The sequence below is a fragment of the Vicia villosa genome, unplaced genomic scaffold, assembly GCF_029867415.1.
Source record: "Vicia villosa cultivar HV-30 ecotype Madison, WI unplaced genomic scaffold, Vvil1.0 ctg.000426F_1_1, whole genome shotgun sequence".
Lineage (NCBI taxonomy): Eukaryota > Viridiplantae > Streptophyta > Magnoliopsida > Fabales > Fabaceae > Vicia > Vicia villosa.
In genome coordinates, this window is record NW_026705203.1 from 216,416 (window position 1) to 241,674 (window position 25,259).

Consider the following 25,259-nt stretch of genomic DNA (forward strand, 5'->3'; position numbering starts at 1 on the left):
GCTATGTTTACAATTTTTTGAAACAAAAATAGAAAAATAACGTAATTAATCAAGGTAGGAATCTAAATAAAATTTAAAAAAAGAACATTAAATTAATAACTCTTAAGCTTGACTTGCATACTCCAAGTAACACAAAAATTAACACATGACAATAATATATGAATACCGCAACATAACAAAAAACAAAATATAGAAACTTATTCAAAGCTTAAGTGTTAAATCAAGCCCAGAAGATTCGGAATCGGAAGGTTCTTCTTCAATGTTGAACTTTGGTTGATGAATTTCATCTTTGATAGGAGCAGGAGCCACAAAAAAATTCTTCTCTATGATTGAGTTTGAACTTGTGGCAACATCTTTAGAAGACTCTCCAAATTTTAGAAAAGCAGCAATTTTATTAGTTGCACCATTTTCAATCTTAGAAGAAGTTGCACCACCAAGACCTAGAAGGCCAATCCTGCTACTACCTTCCATATTATTTCTCAAACTAACAAGAAAAGGGTTTAATGTCTCTTGCAAACACACACCACCATGACCATATGAAAAATTATTTGTTGTAACCCTTGGATTAAAAAAAGATGGTTTTTGAATCATGGAGTCCATTCGAACACCAAGTGATCCATAAGGTGAATAAAGAGCACTAGGATAACGAAAATAAGGGTTCAAGTGTGTTTGTCCTAACCCTAAAGCATCATTTTCGTACCTTTGTTCACGTTGCTTTTGTAAAGCACGTTCTGCCTTATGGGCGTTCTGATGCCCTCCCAACGCTTGTAAAGTAGAAAATTCTCTTTTGCAAAAATTACATGAGTAAGATGTCTTTGACTCCGAATTTTTTTCTTCAATGGTTTTCTCGTCTTTCTTCGTTTTTTCGTCGGTATGTGGAAAATGGGACGATGAACCACCAACTTGAATAGGGCTAAAAAAATTGTGCTCTTGCACCTTTGACCCGTCAATCGAATCCTCTTTCAATAGCTTCACAAAATCAATAGGCATGTTGGAATCGGAATTTGAAGATTGACCTTGTTTAAGCTCCTTTTTGTCCACCATGTTTTTTGTTTCGGAAGAATCACCATGATTTTGTGAAGTGACTGAGAGGCTAGAGGATTCAGATGCCATGGCACAAATTAAGTGTAGAAAACTATATCTTATGTTGGTTTTTGGTTTGATGAAAAGAGTGGCTTAGAAGAGGTGTTATTTATTTTGAAAAATTAATATCTGCATTAACGCACAAATCTTTGAATATGGAAAGAGATATCTGATTCATATTTTTCTGTCAGGGGGATGTATATTGCACCCATTCATTTTTGGATATTTGAAATACAATTAAGACAAAAATTTGAAACGATGTGAGGAATGATATTACACCGATTGAGTTTGTACATTATTTAAACTATACTTTAGGGTGTAATCCGTGTGATTATTTATTATGGCTTAATGTTTCTACTGTATTAAAAACAGAACTTCCATTATAACTTCAAATAAAAACACATTTCATACATTATTTTGTGATATGAAAAAAAGCATAAACAAAAATTATGACTGATCATCGCTTTGTAGTTTCTGTCGGTAAAAAATTTGAATTTGTTTTTTTTAATATTATAGTACTTTTTTAAAAAAATTTCTATAATATAAAATGAGATTCTTATGGAGCAAGTCTGATTGTTGACCTTATTATTTTAAAGTAAACTTTCATAAAATATTATATATTTTCTTATTTTTTTACAATTAAAGAATTTATTTTATATTAGAAATAATAACAGTCAATTTTTGTATAATTTTTTAATATGTTATATTTTAATATTATACTATATTTGGTATTCATTTTTCTTTAATATAAAGTGGGACTCTATTAGAATTGTAGTCTAATAATGGACCTTATTTTTTTAGATAATTTTAATAAATATAATAGTTTTTCTTGTTCACTATAATAAGATCTTCTTTTTATTTAAAACAATAAAATTAAACCTTTGAACAATTTTTTAAAAGTTTTTGTTAGATTAACATTTATATAATTCATTATTTACTAAAATAGTAAATGTGTATGTTGGATTAACATTTATATAATTCATTTTTAAAACTTACTAACATATTTTATTTTTGCATGTTTTCCTATCAGCATTTCATTCATAATTTTCATAAAAAAACATTCACTACGTCGTACAAGGGCTACGACAGCGCTTATTTTTGCCTTTTAGAGCGCTTAAAAGCGCTGTCATAGCCAGCGCTGCCGTAGGTAACGACAGCGCTTTTTAGTACATCAAAAGCGCTCTCGTAGCCTCCCCTTTAGCAGCACTTTTTTCAAAAAATCGCTCTCGTAGCATCTCCTATAACAGCGCTTTTACCAGAAAAGGGCTCTCGAAGCATCCCCTATAGCAACGCTTTTTCCAGGAAAGCGCTCTCGTAGCCTCCCCTATAGCAGCGCTTTTATCCAGAAAAGCGCTCTCGTAGCATCCCCTATAGCAGCGCTTTTTCCTGAAAGCGCTTTCGTAGGTTGCGCTTTTTTTATCTTTTATGTTTTTTTTTATCTTAGGCAGTGCTTTTAGGTATAAAGCGCTTTCGTAGGTAGGACTTTAAGAGCGTTTTTGAAAGCGCTGTCGTTGCTAAACGCAGTATTTCAAAGTGCAACTTGTAATTTAAGCCTCCCAGTTCGACCTGTAATTTATATTTATTTTCAACCTGTAATATTTTCGACCTGTAATATATTTCCAACCTGTAATATTTTCAACCTATATTTATTTTTGACCTGTAATATATTTTCAACCTGTAATATTTTCGACCATAGGTAGGACATTATATACCAATATAATACCATTATAATCCAAAATAATATATATACACCATTATAGTTGAATTCACATGTAACTAACTCATCTCTAACAATAACTAAATCAGAATATAAGCCCGAAATGTAAAAAATACGACGAGCGCACGGTCCTGGTCTTGCAAAGTATGAATAGAACAACACGGTCAATTAAACTAACTTTGCTCAAACACAATTAAAGGCTCCAACATCTATACTTCAAATTTTCCAAGAAAACAAATTGTCATTCAGTAACATCAACAATATTATTGGCAACAATTTCATGTGATTTGCAACTCAACTCAATCTACCAATGTAACGTGTCATCAAATTCCTCTTTGATTTCTTCCAACTTAAGTCTCGTGTAAGAAGCAGCATAGAAGTCATCAAAGTACTACATAACAAAAACATAATATGAATGATTTAGTTAAATGTAATAAATTATAAGAAATTATCTTAAGTTATAAATCCATACCGTGATTGGAATCTCTAATTGATTCGTTTGAATGATTTCTTTCAAAAACCTCAAAACAAAGTATCCGCAATCATAACTGTTTCGCTGTTGCGGACACTACATAGAAAAACAAATAAGATTTTATAGTTATCTTGTTTTATCAAGTAGCATAACTATTATAAGCAAAATTGTGAAAATTAATGTACCTGCACTTTGATCCAAGTAATGTTGTTTGATTTAGTCTGGGATACCTGTGCGTCTCTTTGACTTCGGAACACTTGTATTGATCTAACAAAAATATAAAAGCATATATTAATCAATCTCACAAATAATTAAATATACAAATATACACGAATATTTAGAACGATCTCACTTACGTATCAATCATTGACTTCATAGTCGGATAATTGGTCCATTCACCATCTACAGAATTCAGAAAATATACCACTTCTCTTATAGGGTTGATAGAAAGCAACAACTAGTGTTCTCTATAAATTAAAACAAAAGATTATATGAAAATTTTGCTACGCAAAATAAACAAAGATTAGATGAACCAAGAATGAGAAACTTACCCTACTGGTCGGGTAATATACGCCTAAAGAAACAGGCTTTCTGTATTGCCGGTGGTCAAGAATCTATCGACTAAACGCTGTCTAACTGATTCCGATTCCGTAGCAATTGTCTGTCCGCTGCAATGGGCGGAAGACACGAAATGGAATCTGTTTGACAATTCAGTCCCGCGCAACACTTTGTCATACAGCAACCTTAAATAAAAACATAAAAAACATTAGATTATTTTCATTGAAATGTGTAAATAAATTGTTCAACTAATTAAATAATATATTCATCGGATTACCGGATGTATGAGTGAATATTACCGACGCCTAGTTGGTCATGCGAAAAAATATCATGCATGTCATCTAGTGCAATATTTTCGAGGAATTCAATACCAAAGACAGCTTCATCCATATTAATTTCACGGAAAGCACCTGTCGTCAAATCTGACATATCAACAAGTGTTCCGAGCGTCTGCCGATATCGAGGCATAAAAGTACCTCTTTTTGCCCCTGGCTTCAGAGGACCCTTTTCCTTGGGTGGTACGCTACGAACTTGCTGCGTCACTTGTTGTGACCCCCGAGCAGATACCTAAAAATCATATAACTTGGGTAAATTATAAAATCATGCAGTTTTAGATTCAGATCATATATTAACACTTCAAATGTACCTCTTTTAGTGATGCAACAGACTCGTCCTCCTGCAAAATCCCTTTACCCTTAATTGCGGGTTTTGTAGGAGCAGTCTAAAATTATCATGTAAAAAATACTTAACGTAACGGTTCAGAATTGACATTCGAAAACTAAATGTTTCATAATGGTTTTCAACATACCTCATCACCAATGATAATGAGCTCCGAGGGCCATGCAACAAATGACCCTATTGCATCTCGCAGCAATGTTGTCTATGAGACCATGTTAGGTACCGGTAGCACCGCATCATGATCTAATACAACATCAACTGATACTTTCAGGTGTCCATCCGGGAGCGGTCTATGGTGAAGTAAATCTCCCAAAGTGTTGTGCACTTTTCCCTTGCCAACTAGGCGATAATTCGGTGACGATAAGTATAGTTGGCAAGATGAAATTCCCTAAACCAATAATAAATATAGAGTCATTATCATTAATAAAATAGAACAATTGTAAGAAAAAATAATTTATAATTACCTCGGGAAATTTTCTTTGACAGATGATACTAGCTTTATCATTAGTTTCTTTCACCGATGAAGTATTGCACTTTTCTCTCATATACATCTCTTTATCTCTTTGCAATTCAGAGACTTGTGCTTGTAATTCCTGCAATTTTTGCAACACTTCTTCATTGGTAGGATTTTTTCTCCTAGAATGCTTATAGAAAGAGGTTGGAGTCACACCATGACCTTTACCCCTCACCCGACCGGGATACTCAGGAACATCTAGTGCTCTACTAAGTACACTCCTAATATCCTGGTCCTCACCGGTGGATACCGATTGCGACATGGTCTCCTGTAATTCATTTACATTTCAAAAATTATTAGTGGAGATAAAAAAATCAATTATATATTAATAAATATTTTATTTAATTAAAGACACAGTGTTATACTTACACATTCATCATAAACTTTTTGAACATCGGGATCAACAGCTCGATTCTTGCCCACACGAGCTTCCTTCCACAACACATGTACTGGAAGTGAGGTTTCCTCACTTTTCGTCTCCTCTAACTATGCAATGACACAAATGATAAACCAAGTATCTTCAAGAAAGTTTCCTTCTTTATCCTTAAGATAGGTGTTTGTTAAAAAAGCTTTCCACCCTCTATATCTTTTTCCGGCCAAACCAAGTATGTAGCGTTTACGCTCATCTAGTATGTTAAAAGACCTCTGCGAAAAAACATACGCATAGAGTGTGTTAGTATAAGTAATTTAAACAAATTATCGTCAAGATAATAACAACAATCATATATGATACCTTAAGCTCAAACCAAATCATATCTTTTTTATCGTCCAACGGTTTGCTTTTCAGATTCCATTTAGATACGGATATTGGAATATGCAAACGAACAAGTGTACCAATGTAGCTTGTCAACTTTGCAGCATTACTATCAATTGCTTGGTTATCAGAATTTCATTCTAAATTATATATTAATCTTTTGTCTCTATCTCGAATGATTCCCTTCATAATGGTGATGCCTCATGCAACTTCTGTTGATGATGTATCAGCCGGAGGATTTGTATCTGGAGCATCTTTATCTTGTGAGTTTTCTTGTGAGTTTTCTTGATTACCATCCATTCGACCTGTATCAAACAAATTAAAGCACATTAGTACATTATTAATAAGTTAACAATCTATACAAGTCAAACGGAATTCAAAGTAACCATGTACAAGTAAATCGGAATCGAAATCGGTGAAATCAGAATAAGTGTCAAAAAAAGAAAGTTGTTAGAATTGAACGAAATTTACATGGCTATGGTAAAACGTCCTCACGGACTCAAAAATGAAGTCGGTTTTCCGATATTCAGACCCTAAGCCTGACTTTTGATTATGGACAGAAGCAAACCGATAAAAAAAACAATCCCGAAATGCAAAGATTTGTGCATGAGGAGCTCCGGAATCGTCAAAATAGTATAGTTACATGTAAAGAAGTTGACAAACAGATACATGGTTCAAAAGTTATGTACAAAACGAAAATATGCACCAAAATCATTAATTGTTCCAAACAACATCGCCCTCAAGTTGAAACTTTCTTTCCTATACCCATCGTAAACCTCCACACCGTTCTCCCACAAAAACTTTAAATCTTTGATTAGGGGTGCCAAGTATACGTCTATGTCATTCCCTGGTTGTATAGGCTCAGAAATTAACATAGATAACATCATGTACTTACGCTTCATACATAGCCACGGAGGTAGGTTATAAATCATAAAAATCACAGGCCAGGTGCTATGCAAGATACTTTGAATACCATGCGGGTTCATTCCATCAGTAGACAATGACAAGCGAAGGTTTCTTGCTTCTTTTCCAAATTCAGGATAATCATTATCAACTTTTATCCACTGTGGTGAGTCTGTCGGATGTCGCAACTTTCCATCAATAATTCTTTCATCTACATGCCAAGTCAAATGTCTTGAACCGGTTTCACTATGATACATGCGTCTAAATCTCGGAATTATAGGAAAATACCATATGACTTTTGCCGGAGATAACTTTTTCTTATATCGAGGGGCACCGCATTTAGGACACTCATTCAACGCTACATACTCGTTTCGAAACAAAACGCAATCGTTTGGACAGGCATGTATCTTATCATAGCTCATGCCAGTAGAGGACAATATCTTTTTGTCCTCATACGTTCGATTGGGAAGAACATTATCCTTTGGTAGCATATCTTTCATAAGGGCTAATAACTCTGTGAAACTTTTATCCGACCATCCATTGTCCGCCTTTAAGTTGTACAACTTTAACACCGCAGACAATCTTGTGAATTTTGTACAACCATCATACAACGGTTTCTATGCATCGCTTACCAACCGCTCGAACATTTTGAGACAATCCTCAAGATCTTCTTCAAGCGCTTCTGCAATCTCTTCGACTCGATCATAATCATATGTGTCTGTGCAATCGTCGTTTGAAGCATATGTTGTATTATACCTCGATTCAACATTCCCGTTACTTTTCTCACCATGCAACTTCTAACATGTATAACTTCTATCAATTCCAAACCGTAGTAAATGCAATGTCAACTGACCCCCGTCAACGTGACCCCCATAACAGCAACCCAAGCAAGGACACGTCATTCGAATCGGGTCTTCGGCGTGCACAACCGCAAACTTAACAAATTCCAATACACTTTTCTCGTACTCTTTCGACAATCGGTTTGAATTCATTCATGTCTTATCCATGTCTTAATTAAGCTAAACAAAAACACCTAATTATTAAGGCACAAAACGGTATAATGCATTTCTTTCAAAACCAGTAATAAAACGCAGCATATTCACGCAATTTCAGACAAATTCATCACAATACCAGTAGAGAAGTAATATTCTTGAAACTTGTTTCGAACTTGAGTTTTCATGTATTAGAGTTGAATTGAGCAATAACATGAATTTTTAGATGAAAGATTACCTTGACATATGAAGGAGTGAATTATGCAGAAAAGCATGTGGAAGAGATTAGATCTAGAATCTCTTCTTATGGCTTCTTTCGTTGTGCTCCTACCTTAGGTCACTCACTCACACTATTTAATATGTGGTTGGTGAGAGTATTGTATTCAATACTCTCACAAATCACATATTAAATAGTGTGAGTGAGTGACCTAAGGTAGGAGCACAACGAAAGAAGCCATAAGAAGAGATTCTAGATCTAATCTTTCCACTTACTTTTCTGCATAATTCACTCCTTCATATATAAAGGTAAACTTTCATCTAAAAATTCAAAAAACACACAGAACTCAAACAATCATTAACAGATAATTCCAAACAAACAAAACTCAGCCTAATTCCTCTAAAATGTAAATGATTCAAAAATCAAAACTCAATAGAAACAGTGTATGAAGACGAAGAGAAAAGGAACAAACCTGCGGTGTCGCAATGGTGCGGGAAGACGAAGAGCCACGATAGAGACGGAGACACGAACCAGCAACGACGGAGACGGAGACGAAGAGCAACGACGGAGACGGAGACGGCCTACAGATGAGAGTGAGTCGGAGGGAGAAATGGCCAGAGTTAGGGATTCTGGTTTTAGGGATTTAGGGCTTTAGGTTTTAGGGATTTGTGGAAGAGGAAGAAATGAAACACGAACCAGCAGCTTAGCGAGAATGAGGAAGAAAGGATTTAGGGATTCTGATTTTGTTTTTGTTTTATTTTTTATATTTTCTAAGGGCTAAGGCAGCGCTTTCCAAAAAGCGCTCTCGTACCCCCCCTTTCCCAGCGCTTTTATCAAAGCTCTCTCGTACCCCTCCCCCCTTTCCCAGCGCTTTCAAAAAGCGCTCTCGTACCCCCCCCCCCCCTTTTACCAGCGCTTTTAACAAAGCTCTCTCATACCCCCCACCCCTTTTCCAGCGCTTTCAAAAAGCTCTCTCGTACCTCCCCCCCCCCTTTACCAGCACTTTTTTCCCTTGTTTTTTAGTTTTGTTTTTAGCGCAACCTATAGCAGCGCTTTTCCCAAAAGCGCTTTCGTAGATACGCTGCTAAATGCCAAATTTGGCATAGTGATTTCATACATGATGTTGTGTTAAAAAGAAGAAAAAAAATTACAATTTGTGTATCTGTTGATAAAAAGTTTAAATGTGTTTTTCTTTTTTAGAAAATTTTAATTTAACATAATACTATTTTTGTTTTTCATTTGTGTATAATATAAAATGGGATTCTAGATGTAGATAAGCCAATTGTGGACCTTATTATTTATAGTAAAATTTTATAAAATATTATATTTATTCTTTCTATTATTATACAATATACTTTACGACATACTAATAGTTCCTTATTAACGTTAAGTGATTGTTGAATTTATCCCTTGAAATAAACAAAAAAAATGGATTGATTCGATCCGATTTATTATCTACAATCAATTCTATATCAGATGGGTCATTTCTTTTTCTAATATATGAAGTATTAAATTTTATATGTGATCAATTCTTAGAAAATACTCAATCAAACCATTTGTACTCACTTCAATAAAGAAAATGCGAGCCTCCTCAATAGAATAACTTTTTTTTTGCCGTAATCTCAATTGAAGACTAAACAAATCCGAACTAATTGAATCCGTGAGCCTAAAATTTCCCAAAGTATATTCCATTTCTACAAGAATTTAATGACAACTTTATTCAATGTTGCATGAAGAATATGATAATTAATTAATTACTCTCAATCGAGTTATATAACTTGTCCAAGATGAAAATATATCATTTACATGAAAAATAAGAGAATGTAAAGTATTCCTTAGAGGCTTTGAGCTTGCATAAGGTCTCAGGATAAATTTCTTTAAAAATAGTTTGATAGGAGTTAGTGTGAATCAAGCTATTCTAGTGGGAGCTATTCCCAAATGTGAAGCTACCAGAGAACCTATTGTTAATAATGTTTTTAAGAGGCTCATGTGATCAAAAAATATAGATGTTAGTCTGGGGGGCGAGTGGTTCTTCTTAATTTCATACTTAATGTTTTCCCTGTTTTTATTTATCTTTTAGGGAAATTCCTGTTAACATTTGCAGGAAAATTTTCAAGATCTGAAAATGGTTTTTGTGGGATGGTTCCAAGGGTGATTCTAAAATTTCCAATATTAGTTGGAATAATGTGTGCAAGCCTAAGAGCAGAAGTAGCTTAGGGGTTAGGGATCTCTCTAGTTAACTTATCCCTTCTGCTAAATGAAGGTGACGTCTTATTTCAGGTGACTCAGGCACGTGGAGAGAATTTCTTAGTTCTCGTTATGTTGTTTTTGTTGTTACCACTTTAAGGGCTAGCAGAGACATTCGCTTCCAAAACTACTCTTCTTGGTGGAAAGGAGTTTCCTTGACGGGGTCTAAGAAGGAAGATCCATCTTACTAGTTTATGGAATGTATACTCAAGAAGGTTCTGTCAACGCTTCACACATATTTTTGTATTAGCCCTTTAATGGGTAGTCTCTTAATGATAGGTTTCATAGGTTGTTTAAAATCACTAATTATCCTGAGGGGAGTGTGGGGGAAGTTGGAGGGTGGGAGGATGAGTCTGTTTGAAATTTTAATGGATGAAACCTTTGTTCATTCGCGAGAACCCATGTATGTTGATTTCCTCCCGGTCATTCAAGGCCATGATTTTTCTCTAGATATTGATAAGTGGATTTGGAAGTTTTCCAAGTATGGTTCCTTCTCAACTTCCTCTTCTTGTAATTCTCTTTTAGCTTCGTCAGTTCCCTTTATTTATGGTAATTATCCTCCTCGTCAATTTGGGATCGTTCAATTCTCTATAAGGTGATTGTGTTCTCTTGACATCTCATCATAGATAAGTTCTTTTCAAGAGAGAATTTATTCAAGAGAAAGGTGATTGTTGATCTCAGTCTTACTTTGTGCCATTTCTGTGATGTTTTTTTATGAGTCGACTTCTCACCTTTTTGCCACTTGTGAAGTAGCTAGATTGGATTGGTATAGAACTTTTAGTTGGTTAGGGTGGAAAATTGACCTTCCCAAGGAACAAAATCTTCTTTTAGAGAAAATTTATTCCTTGGGGTAGGTTGAAATCTAGAGGGCTTTCTATGACTTGAAATGTGATTTTGTGAACCATTTGGAAATCTTGAAATGAGATTGTGTTTTCTAGTTCTATCTCAAGCGTGAAAGGAGTGAAGGAGATGAGCATTTTTCTGTTATTGAAATTGTTTTTTGGAGGATAAAGGGGGTGGGGTGGGGTGGGGAACTCTTGTACCATTATGCACTAACTTTGGAACTCTATCCTTTGGGAGAGTTGTGTTTTCTTCTATTTCTCCTTAGTGGTTGTTGATCGGGTCCTGGTGGTCTATGGTGCGCTTGAGTTTTAGCTTGTCTCTCTTTTGGCCTATTGATTCTTGAAGGAAGTATTTGCTGGAGTTTTGTGCAATATTTTGTTTTTGGTAGTGTTTTGTTGTTTGTGTTTTTGTTTTTAAACTGTTTTTTCCTTTGTATCTTGTGGTACTTCTTTTACCATATGTTTTTTCCGTTTTACTCTATCTGGGATCCTCCCTTTCTATTAATAATTTTTCCATTCAAAACGAAAGAGCATATTGTATTAATCTCATTGTGATTATATCCTCCTAATACAATATTAGTCATATTAATAGGACATATTTAATAAACAGATAATTAAGATGAAATCCACTCATTAATGAACATCCATAATCATGTAATTTATAAAATTTCCCCTTGGACGTCCTTCAAGAATATTCCTTATTAAACCTTACTAGAAAAAAACCAGTGGAAAAATCCTAGTGAATGATGATTATTAACGAAAAGAAACTTTGCAGAAATGAGCTTTGTTCTTTCTCTTTTAATGTATCCATCTTTCAAGTGAGGGATGCACATAATATTATCTAGATATATGATTTTTGTATTTATTTTTTTGAAAGAAAATTCATAAGTTTGTGGTATGTGTTGAATTAGGGATCTCAATCAAACGCCTTCTCATCTTGCCTAATTTAGTGAGAAAATTTATGCATGATTTGAGAAGTTAATGATAAGGTTTGTTTCGTAGTTCTCCATAAAATAGTAGTACCACACTATGTAAACAAATAACTTATTTGCGATCTATCATTATAAGGATCTGACAAGTAGCATGTATCTTTATAACATGTTAATTCTAATTTAATTTTGGGATATAAAATACTCGTGCCCATTGTAGCCATAAGATAACTAATTATATGTTTGACTCAGATAAAATGTCTTTATGTTGGTAATTAACTAAAAACCATGTGATTTTCCTATATAAATTTTTTTTAACATATTTTTACTCTATAATATTCTTGTTGTACAAATATTTCATTGTCCAAATGCTTAATTTGTAAACCTAGACATAATTTTGTCTTTCCGATGACCTTCTTCTCAACCTCTTATTTTAAGCAATTTATAGCTTTTGAAATCTCTTTGGGAGTTCAAATAATATTTATGTCATCCACATAGAAAAATATTATAGAGACTTTTTAATTTGCATGTCTATGATGTTAGAACATAGTTTTGTTCTACATCTTCGAAAGATTTTTGATGATAACAAACACATAGTTTTAGATAAGAACAAATATGCACTCTAATCCAATGTTTAAATTGCAGAAGTTCTGAACTAGGTAACAATGATTTCATAGAAGCAGATGGTTGTATTAAGAGAAGATTATAAGAAGATGTTCTAGACTGTGATTTCTCAGAAGTAGAAGGCTGCATTGAGAAAGGTTTACAAAAATAAGAAGATCTAGACATTGAGGAAAGTTTACATGAACAAGAATACATTTGAAAATATTGATATAAAAAATCATAATTTTATGATAATAAATTTACATGAATTATTCTATAAAAAATTATAAGAATTAATTTTGGCATTTTTCAAATAATAATAATATTGTATTTTATTTTAAGCTTTTTGAAAAGAAAAATACGTTAGTTTACCATATAACATATAAAAAATCATAATTTTATGATAATAAGTTTACAAGAATTATTGCATAAAATAATATAAGAAATAATTTTGGCATATTTCAAATAATAATAATATTGTATTTTATTTTAAGCTTTTTGAAAAGAAAAATACTTTAGTTTACATTCCAACTTTTTTTAACAAAAAAAAATATTATTTTTAAACTACAACAGAGTCCTCGTTTATGCTAAAATATAATTTGTGATTTATATTTTAAAATTGGGTAATGCTAACGAGTGCCCCAGGGGCACTGGTTAAGAGATTAAAAAGGTAAGTTGAGCATTGTTTAATAAAGTAAAAATATATGTTTTTATCCAAAATATATATATTAAATGCATTGAAAATATAAATAATTAACTTTTTAAAAGAAGATTAGGTGTATTCAATGCAATGAATCTACAATATTTTCTTAATTTGGAATGCGTAACCAGTGCCCCTGGGGCACTCGTTAGCATGACCCTTTAAAATTATATTACTTACTATTTGATTCATAGTTAATTTTTAATTTAATTACAATTATGGATAGAGGGCATTAAATGACAATATTACTTCCGTTAAAATAATTTATCTTTTCAAATTTAGTATAATGAGAATGGATATTAGTTACTAACCATTTTTTAGGTTTTAGTAGTTGAAAATTGAATTAATTTTATTTTAATACAATAATGATTAAATTAGTTGTTATTTTAAATTAGCATGACTAAATGTATGAATAGATTATCATGTGTTATATGATATAATTGATTGTCATCCCAAAATAATTATGAATAAAAAAAAACTGTTCATGTCTTAAAGAAAATGTATAATGTGTCATACTTACTTTAATTTTTATTTGTCTTAAATATTTGATTATAAATTCAACTATGATTAAAAATATAGATAATATTTCATGTAAATTGGTTTAATTAGGTAGTCTTTTAGAAATTATGAATTTTTGTAATTAATATCATATATAGGAAAAATAATGTCATATACAGGCAGGTCGGCTTGCCTTATGCGCGTAAAAAATAGCGGGCGGGAAAGTCCGCCAAGTGAAAATTTACATGGAAATCTAGGCCGCCACTCCAAGGTGGCGGGTTGGCGGACGGCGGACTTGCCCGCCTATTTTTTTTCTTAATATTTTTAATAGATTAATTAACTTTTTTTACATTTCAATTAGATTTTTCACTTATTTTTAGAACGATTTTCTATAAAAACATCTTTTTAATAAATTTTACTTAAAAAATATTGCATATATTCACAAATAAATGTATAAAACAAAACCATCAAGAGTTGTTATTACTATAATTAACTAAAAAAGAGCGGACATAACGAGGGACGGACTAAACGGATAGGTTAGGCGGGTCTTAGAAGGCGGCGGGATTTGGATGGACGGGCATTAATGGACCACTTTTTGACGAGTATGCGAGTCGGCCCAGCGGACCACATCCCGTTTTGCCACCCCTATCCATACTGGAATGTGTGCGAATCCACGAGTTATTATATTTTTGTACAATTAAAGAAACTAAAAGTAATTATATTTTAAATACTGTATGAATCCGAACACAACCAAAACCACGAGTTATTATATTTTTGTACATTTTTTAAACATATGTGTGTAGTGCATAAGTACGCGTACGAACATACGGTGTCTAGATCAGAATTTGTGCAAATCCACGAGTTATTATATTTTTTGTACAATTAAAAAAAATAAAAAAAAAGTTATTTAAAATATTGTATGAATCCAAACACGAGAAAAATGTGTTATTTTTTAATTATTTATGTTACTCATGTATTTATTTTGAAATTAGTTACAATTTAAGATACAATATTTTTTAAGATAATATTTAAATAATTGAAATATACATTATTGTTGTAAAATAATATTTTTTTATTTAAAAGATATGTCTTTATTTTAAAAATAATAAAATAATTTCATAAATTAATTTTGTTTTTCTCATTTATATTTTGAAAAACAAATTCATTCTTGTGTACCACACCAATACCCGTGCGAACGCACGAGTATCCTAGTAGTTTGTTTTAAAAACCCAATTCAACCCCCCTTATTGTGTATTCCGTTTCTTCAATTGGCATTAGAGCGCTTGCTTTTGGATGCATACACTTAACTGTGTCAGAAAAAGATCCTAAAAGAAAAACATTATGACGGAACTAGTTAAAAACAACAATAATGATAACTATGATGATAGAGACAAAATCAGTGGCAGACCACCAATGTTTGATGGAAGAACTTCGATTACTGGAAGGACAAAATTAAGAGTTTCGTTCTAGCTCATGACGCTAATCTCTAGGATATGGTAACAGATGGTTACAAACATCCGGTTAATGAAAGTGGTCTGAAGATCGAAGGAAAAAGCATAACTGATCAATAGAAGAAAGAGTTCAAAAATCATCACAAGGTCAGAACTATCCTTCTAAGTGCTATTTCACACAGAGAGTATGAGAAGATCACAATTAGAGATTCAGCCAAAAACATTTTTGACTCTTTGAGAATGACGCATGAAGGCAACACTCAAGTCAAAGAGACCAAAGCCCTTGCATTCTTTCAAAAGTACGAAGCTTCCAAAATGGAAGAAGATGAAATAGTTTAGACTATGTTCTCTAGGTTTCAAATTCTTGTTGTTGGATTGAAAGTTCTGGACAAAGGATACTCAACAGCTGATCATGTAAAGAAAATCATCAGAAGCTTGCCAAAAAAATTGAGACCCATGGTCACAGCTTTGAAGCTTGCCAAGAATCTGAACGCAATATCTCTTGAAGAACTTATCAGCTCCTTGAGAAGTCATGAGATAGAACTTGAAGAAGATGAACCCCAAAAGAAAGGTAAGTCCCTTGCTTTTAAATCTAAAAATAATTTTAAAATTAACGCTTTTCAGGAAGTAGAAGAAAGCTCTGGAAGTTCCTCATTAGAAGAAGACAGACTATCTCTTCTCTCCTGAAGGGTCCAACAAAGCACAGTCAAAAGAAGATCATAAACTCTAGAAGATCAGAATATCACTCTGGATCATACTCTGGACACACAAAGTCTATAATCAAGGATATCGTATGTTACGAATGCATGGAACCTGGTCACTACAAAAGCGACTGTCTTAAACTTCATAAGGAGAAACCACATAAGAATTTTAAAGAAAAGAAGAAAAGTCTTATGGCTACATGGGACGATTTAAAATCTTCTGGAGTAGAATCTGAATTAGAAGATGAACGTGCCAACATTTCCTTGATAGCCAGTATATCATGTGATGCAAGATCATCAGAATCAAAATCAAACTCGGAAGAAGAAGAGGTATTCTCTAACTTTTCTCGATCTCGGTTGGAAGATAACTTATCAGAAATTCTTGAAAAATATCAGAAACTTTGAATCAAATACAAGAACCTGAAACATGGTATAGTATTTGTTTATAAGGAATCTAGAAAACTAAAAGCAGAAAATTTTGAGTTACAAGAAAATCTTTTCGAATTAAAACTTGAAAACTCGGTTATTAAAAACGAGTTACAACAAACTCAAAAAAACTCTGACTCGGAAAGTTCAACTAGTTCTGATAGTGTCATAAAACAATATGATCACAATTTTAAAAAATTTATAGTTAAAGGTATAGATCGAAGCAAGATGGCTTCAATGATACATGGTGTTAGTAGAAATTCTAAAAAAGGTATATGGTCATAAAAATCACACCTATAAACTCTCACTTCACATATGGTCACACACATAATATTAAATATACTGGTAACTCTTATCTTACAAATTCTAGTGATAAATCATAACTGAATCAGAATTTAGTAAAATCTAACAAATGAGGACCCAGAAAGATATGGGTACCTAAGGATAAAATAATCTATGTTACAAATGTCCTAAACAGCAAGATTGAAACACCAATCATGGTACTTGTACTCTGGATACTCTCAACACATGAAGGGAAGAAAGCGTATGTTCCAAAGTCTGGAACTTAAAGTTGGAGGTTATATAGGTTTCGTAGGCAATCAGAAAGGAAAAATCATTGGCTTCAGAACTATCGGTAACGGTACATAACTTGTTTTCCATAAGTCAGTTAAGTGATAATGGTTATGATATAATCTTTAATCTAAAGTCATGTAAAGTAGTTAGTCAGAAAGATTCAACTATCCTCTTTAATGGTAAGAGAAATAACATCATTTATAAGATAACACTTTCTAAGATTAAGAGTCCGAATATAAAATGCCTCATGTCTCTTAACGATGAGCAATTGGTCTGGCACAGAAGATTGGGACACGTTAGTATGAGAATAATATCTCAGATTAACAAACTCAATCTGGTTAGAGGAATTTGTAACCTAAAATTCAGCTCAAATGCTCTGTGTGAACATTAGAACTTCTACATATAGATCTGTTTGGACCAGTATGTGAGGGCCACAATGAGTTTTAACGATGACAAAACTTGCTACTCAATATTGGTGAACTCACGAGTCAACATCCTAACAAAGGAAACAAGAAGAAATATCAAGAAATGGCAATTTTGGAAGTAATTTAGGTATAGGTCGACTCACTCTGTCTGTAGGTCGACACACTGACTGAAAAATGGGGTTCATGGCAAACTTGAAAAACACAGGTCGACTCATGCAACCTGTAGGTCGACGCATGTCAATTTGGGTGTGCCTCTGGTACCTATAGGTCGACCCTCAGGTCGACTCATTTGACGATTCTTCATAGAAAAACATGAGTCGACGCATGGCTTCTTTCAGGTCGACACGTGACAAATTTGATGCAGCCTCGGGACACCACAGGTCGACCTTGAGGTCGACACACAAACATCTTCATGTCGACACACACTTGTTGTAGGTCGACGCACCAGTTATTTTTCTTCAATTATTCTGCGCCCAGACTTAGCACAGGTCGACTCTCTCCGTGGGGGAGGTCGACTCATCGCTCTAGAAGTTGGTTTTTGTTGATGTTATTTGTGCCTTGTGTTTGAGAACATATAAATAGATTCTTTGATCATTTCATAGACAACAAGAAAAGTGAAAATAGACACAAAGCTCTCATCATCTTCAACCTTGCACTCATCGATTGATAATCACACAAAACAATCTTTATCAATCAAGGTGAGAAACGAGAGTTGATAACGTTCGACGGTAGATTCGGTTCTTGTTCGAGTTGAGAGTTTGTGGGTTTTTCTTGAATAAAACCTTGGGTTTTGTCCTCCAAGATCATGTGTGATTTGGGGGGTTTTTGACGATTTCTTCGCTTCACAAGTATCCGACCGTGCTTAAGGGTTTGAGGGATCCGTGATTCACTCAACAAGCTAGCTGCAACTGGAGAATATGGAAGGAAGGATCGGGGTCGAGATTCGTCAAGATGGTTGACAATCACCTGGTTCTACTTGAATCAAGGGGAGAGAAGTGTTTAAGTTTAATTTTACTGCATATTTGTAGTTGGTGATTTGTAAACTCTTCTCTTGTTAAACAATTTTCCATTCAATACATATTATCCTAATTCCATTTGGAATTAGGGGCAGACGTACCCTACGCGAGGATGACAAGGGGAACTGCCTTAACAAATACTGTATTTGATTGTGGTGAAATTCGTATTTGATCAAAAGTTGAAACTTGGTGAAAAGTGCTCACCAAGTGTTTGATAAAATTCCAAACACAACTTTTGCTAAGTTTTTGCTAAACAGTTGATTGTGAGTAATTACATATTCTGTATAGATTAATAAATTGGTAATCACGTCAAAGTGCAAAATCTCGTTTCATTAATTTTTTCATCTAGTTTATTCACGCATTTCCGGCATCCAATAGCTTTATCGTTCTAGACGATTTGTTTGTTTCCGGGGCAACAAAGTTTTAAACACAAATATTTGGTAAAATTTGAAAACGGTGGTCTATTCACCCCCCTCTAGATCCACCTTATTGTCTAACAAGTGGTATCACGAGCGCCGGTTTATCTAGTGCTTTGAATATAACTTTTTAGAAGATGGAGAACAGTCAAAAAGGGGCGTATAATAAATCGTCTATTTTCACCGGAGAAAACTATAGTTATTGAAAAGACTGTATGCGTATTCATATCAACTCCGTTGATAGAAAAATCTGGAATGTCATCGTCGAGGGTCCTATGGCTATTACCATAACCAACGATGCGAGTGTTACCAGACCTAAACCGGAAGCACAATGGGATGAAAAAGATGAAAAGAATTATGCGTATGATTGGAAAGCTAGAAACATGATTATAGCTTCCTTAGGGGTTGATGAGTATTTTTGCGTATCACATTGTGAAACTGCTAAGGCAATGTGGGATGCTTTACAAGTCGCCCATGAAGGAACAAATGATGTTAAGCTAGCTAGAATCAAATACTTTGACGCAAGAGTTTGATCTCTTTCACATGAAGCAAGGCGAAACCATTGCGGAAATGCAAAAGAGATTTTATCATATTATCAATCATTTACACACTTTAGGACATATTACTCCCAATGTTGTTGCTACTAATAATGTTTTGAGATGTCTTCGTAGGGAATGGCAACCTAAGGTCACGGAAATCAAAGAAGCCAACAATCTTACTACATTGGATCTTACGACTCTATTTGGAAAGCTTGAAGAACATGAGCAAGAACTCATGAATCTAAACAAGCATGAAAAGAAAGAAAAGAAAGAGAAATTGAAGGACACCAAAAAGAAGTCTATTGCCTTAAAGGCTTCAAGTTCTAAGTCATCCACCAAAGACGCGTGTGATAGTGAATCGAGTGACGAAGATGATAGTTCGGATAAAGATATGGGATTGTTTGTAAAAAAATACAATAGATATCTTCGTAAGAATGAATTCAAGCATTCGGACAATAATCTTGTCGAGTATAGACGTCAAGCAAAGCCCAACAAGAATGGTGAGGGTAAGAAATCTAAACCTAAAGGATCTTGTTACAATTGTGGTAAGCCGGGTCACTACAAGTCGGATTGCCCCTCGCTCAAGAAAAGTAAGGCAAAGGATAAAACTCAAAACAAGTCAACAAAAGGTAGGAGAGCCTATATTGCCTGGGAAAGCGAGAGTGACTCATCTACCAAAGATAGCTCAAGTGATGAAGAGGATACGGCCAAGCTATGTCTCATGGCACATCAAAAGAAGAAAAAGATTGTAAGTCATGAAAAATATAATAATGTTGATAAAATGTCTTATTATGAGTTACAACATGCCTTTGATACTTTACATCATGAAGCCAAAGAAGTTTTCAAGCGCTTGGCCTCAAATAAGAAAAAAATTTCATACCTTGAGAAAAAGGTTTCCGATTCCAAAAAGGAAGTGGAAATCCTCAAGGAATCTATGATAGAAGGAATCAAAGACAAGAGAAAAAATGAAAAAGGCCCTTGGTTTGAATGGGGTGGATGTGAATCTTGTCATATTTGGCAAAGAGAGGTTAGAACTCTTAAAACCAAATTAGACAAAGCTTTACAACCAAAAATTACCTTTGCTATTGATCAATCACACTTTAGGAAAAGCATGATAAATCCTTATCAAAAATATAATTATGTGATAAAAGATCAATCAAGCAAATGTAATGACTAAACAAACTTGGCTTGTCTATATTGTTGCAAACCGGGTCACACCATTAGGAAATATCGCTTTAGGAGATTCTTGGTCCCTATAGGCATATTCAAATGGACTCCCAAGATCAACATCTTTTTCACTCACACACAAGGACCCAATGAAAATTGGGTACCTATTTCCCTTGTTTAAATTTGTAGGTGGAATGTCTTGAGCCGTCCGAGAAAAGATGGTTCCTAGATAGCGGATGCTCAAGACATATGACGGGTGACTTATCTTTATTCTATGACTTCGTGGCTAAAAAGAAAGGATTTATGACCTATGGTGATAAAAACAAGGGTGCTATACGCGACAAAGGTAGTGTAGGTAATCCCTCTTCTACTACTATCTCATACGTCCTTTTAGTTGAGGGCCTTAAACACAATCTTATTAGCATTAGTAAATTGTGCGACAAAGGATACTCTGTATCTTTTTCAAAAGAAAGTTGCACAATTAGAAATAATGATAAGAAAGATGATGTGTTCAAAGGTCTGAGGGTTAATAATGTATACATGCTTGATCTAAGTGAGGTATCAATGACTGAGGCCAAATGTCTTGCCACTATGAGTGAAGACTTATGGCTTTGGCATAGACGTCTAGCTCATGTCAACTTTGACTTGCTTAATAAAATCATTTCAAAAGACCTAGTAGTTGGCCTACCCAAAATCAAGTTCTCCAAAGATCACTTATGTGATGCGTGTCAAATGGGGAAGCAAACAAGGATCTCGTTTAAATTGAAAAACATTGCATCCACAACGAGACCCCTTGAACTTCTTCATATGGACCTTTTTGGACCATCTAGAATAAAAAGCCTAGGTGGGAACTATTATGGGTTTGTCATAGTAGATGATTTCTCTAGATATTGTTGGACGATCTTCTTAACAAGCAAAAGTGACACTTTCTCCGCATTTGAAAAATTTGCCAAAATGTTTCAAAATAAATTGAACACTAGCATTGTCTCCATCCAAAGTGATCATGGGGGTGAGTTTGAAAAACATCTTTTTGAAGAGTTTTATGGAAATCATGGAATTAATCATAACTTCTCCGCACCATGGACTCCACAACAAAACAGAGTGGATGAACGTAAAAACCGTGTTTTGGAAGAACTTGGAAGAACTATGGTTAATGAACATGGGCTTCCAAAATATTTTTGGGCCGATGCCATAAATACGGCGTGCTATGTTTTAAATAGATTCGTAATACGGCCTATTTTAAACAAAACACCATATGAACTCTTAAAAGGAAGAAAGCCAAACATTTCACATTTTCACGTTTTCAGATGTAAATGCTTTGTTTTAAATAATGGAAAGGAAAACCTCGGTAAATTTGATGCAAAAGCGGATGAGGGTATCTTTCTAGCATATGCTCAATCAAGTAAAGCTTATAGGTTATATAATAAAAGGTTACATATCGTTGAAGAGTCCGTACATGTTTCTTTTGATGAGTCTTGTCCGAAATTTGTCGGAAAAGGTAGTGTTTTTGATGGTGCAGGTATCTCGACTAAGAGCATACTCAAGGATCCGAATACTAAGCTTGATGAAGAAAAATATTGCCTCTTACTTGAGAAAATTGAGGAGGAAGTGGATCATGCACCGGAAAAGAAAGTGGAAGATCACCCAAGTAATAAAAGTGATCTCCCTATTGAATGAAAATCTTAAAAGGACCATCCTATGGAGAATATTCTAGGAGACATATCAAAATGGGTAACAACACGGTCAAAGATAAGTAACTTTTGTTTTCATTATTCTTTCGTCTCTCAGACTGAGCCTAAGAACTCTAAAGATGCCTTAATCATGAACATTGGTTTTTAGCTATGCAAGAAGAGCTAAACCAATTTAAGAGAAATGAGGTTTGGGACCTTGTCCCCCCTCCGCGAGACCATCGAGTAATTGGCACTAAATGGTTGTTTATGAAAAAACTAGACGAAAATGGTATTATTACTCGCAACAAGGCTCGACTTGTTGCTCAAGGGTATAATCAAGAGGAAGGAATCGACTATGAGGAGACCTACGCTCCGGTCGCCCGACTCGAAGCTATAAGCTTGTTGATAGCTTATGCATGTTCACAACATTTTAAACTATATCAAAAGTTTTGGAAGTATTTATCCGAGAAATTATCGTGTCCACAGAGATTAGTGCTACTGAACTGCCATTCGACGGATTCTTAGTTATCTGGTTTGAATCTAAACTACTCCTCACAAACTTAGATTTATCACTCCGCCGTACTCAATCTACAATACTCGTCAGAATCACCACATATCCCTCAAATCAATGTCCATGTCTGCAACACCGACAGAGTTCAACTATATTGCTCTTTCGACGATGTCTCAACCGATCGAACAACACAGAAGCATTAAACTCAGATATTAAGTGGATGTTAACCCCAATCCTATATCTAGAATCAAAAGCTAACAGATATCCCCCTAATCAAGATTTATGATGTCTATTTCTACAACAACACAAATCCAAAACATTTAAGCAAAAAGATCAAGGAAACACCGATTATGATTTGTAAAGCAAACTTTATACAACTAGTAGAAAGAGTAACAAACATCCATGGGTTTAGAGTATTTACATACAAACTCAACAAAAGATAAATACAAAGAGAAGAGAAGAAGAAAACCAAACATCTCACGGTTTGTCATTGCCGATTGATGAGAAATAAACTCCGAATCTTCCATTTGCAAGTCCCTAATGTTGTTTCCAAGCCAAATCTACCCAAAAATGAAGGTTGATGAGTTGGGGTTCAAAAATACCCAAAACATAACCTAAAAAATCTGATTTTCGCCTATTTATGAAATTTTCAGATCTGTCCAGCGCGCGTCGCGCGCAGGAGTGCGCATCGCGCCCAACTCGCTGTCTTGAAAAAACAGCTTTTAGTAAAAATGACGTAACTTGAGAACCGTAACTCCGATTTGCGCTCGGTTCAAAGCATTGGAAAGCTTATTCAATTTTCTAACTAACAATGAATAAATGGCAGTCAAATTGATGGTTTTATAATCCTTATTTTGAGCCTTAACCACCGAATGAATTGATTCCGTCGCTCAAAATCGCGCGTTTGAAGCCGTGTCTTCGACACTTTATTGCTCATGCTCCAAATACGCAAGTGTCATACCCCAATTTTTGACCTAAGATACCACCTCATATCATTTGCATATACATCATTTGCATCTCTAACAAGTTGCATAGCTTGTGTTTGTTACTTGTGACTCAGCAGGATTTAAACAAGAAATCACTCATCAGTACAAGCAACAATCAATTAGGGTTTTGTTCTCCCTTCATCTCAAAAGAACCATCTTCATCAACAATCAATATTTGGTCCTCAAAAGTTTCATTTCAACAAGCAAAAGTTGTGACTCAACCAGATTAGGGTTTTGACTAAAGACAGTATACTCTTGACTTTTGCTCAGGATTTGACCTAATGACTTGGGACATGACATCAAGACCCCAAGTACATCATTTTGACCTAATCTATTGACTCAAGACATATCCTACACAAGGATTGATCAACAGTGAAATTTCAAATCATCAGATTAGGGTTTTGAACTATCAGGGACCAAAATCAGGGATCACATTTGGGAAACCCTAAAAATCCCCAGGAAGTCAATCAAAGGTTTCAATTATCTTCAAATAATCCCTATGACAATATCCAATGGAAATTGCATCTCAATTCAAGATCCACAGTCATCAATTTCATTAGGTCGACAATTAGGGTTTTTTGACCTAATTCACTGAATAACTGACTTTTTAATCAGGACATGGTACCACAACTCAAACCATGGCTCAATATCCTCTAATGCTTCAATGTGATCCATTCATACCATTCATTTGGTGAGGATAGCCTGTTTCATTTGAAATCTCCAGAAACGCGATTCGTCTGAAAAAGTCAACTGTACAAGATCACCTTTGACTTTTAGGGAATTTTGGTCAACTATGACTTTTGAAGTTTTGAATCATCAATATATGATATATGAAGTCATTTGATCAAGAAAAATCAAGAAAATCAATCAAGAATCAAAAAGTCAAAAGCTTGACTTTCATACTTAGAAAATTTTCTAAGTGTTTTTCAATGGTTTTTTCCAAACTTTGGAAGGGAATTTCTCAAAATTTCACCTACAAACTGAAAAAAACTTCCAACATGAAAGTTGTAGATTTTGATCCAATAAACAACTTTGACACATATAATTTTTTTCCATAAGATCAACCATTTAAGAGATATGGAGCTTCAAAGTTGGCATATTTTGAAAAAATGCACTTAAAATCTCATTTTCTTCAAAGTTCATGGATCTTTTTCACCTATTTCCTTAAAGGTCTTGAAGAAACTTCCAACTAGGGTTTTGAAGTACATAACATGAGCTTTCCAAAATGTCCAAGAGCATGAAAAAATATGGAGTGTAGCCATGGTTTTGAATTTTGACATTAGTGAACTTTTCACTTGAATTTTCACCATTTTTCACTAAGTTTCAAGACTACATGACCTATAATCCAAGTGATGACACACCAATGCAATAATTGGAAGATATTTTCTGGTTTGAGATCAGAATGGAAGAGGATAAGAAGCTTGAGTTTTAACCATGGTTTGGTCACTTTAACCATTTTGCATTAAATGTAAAAGATTCATTTTTATCTCTTAAGCCAAATCACCAATTCTTGATCAACTTGCAAAGGTCTGAGTTCAGAACTCTTGGCCTATAAATAGAGGTCCAAACTCCATTCAAAATCACACCAAAACCTCATAAACAAAGGTTTTCTCTTTCTTTCTTAGAATGCAAGTTTCATAGTTTTCAAAAGAGGTAAAATTCTCAACCTCT

The 25,259-nt window shown here is 34.2% G+C and overlaps 1 protein-coding gene across 1 annotated transcript; it reads right to left on the minus strand.

Moving 5' to 3' along the window:
• Positions 1–201: 201 nt before the first annotated feature.
• On the minus strand, positions 202–1,113 carry LOC131628149 (uncharacterized). The gene has a single exon (XM_058899017.1). It carries the CDS (start codon positions 1,111–1,113, stop codon positions 202–204), a length of 912 nt encoding a protein of 303 aa, XP_058755000.1.
• Between the last annotated feature and the right edge of the window lie 24,146 nt (positions 1,114–25,259).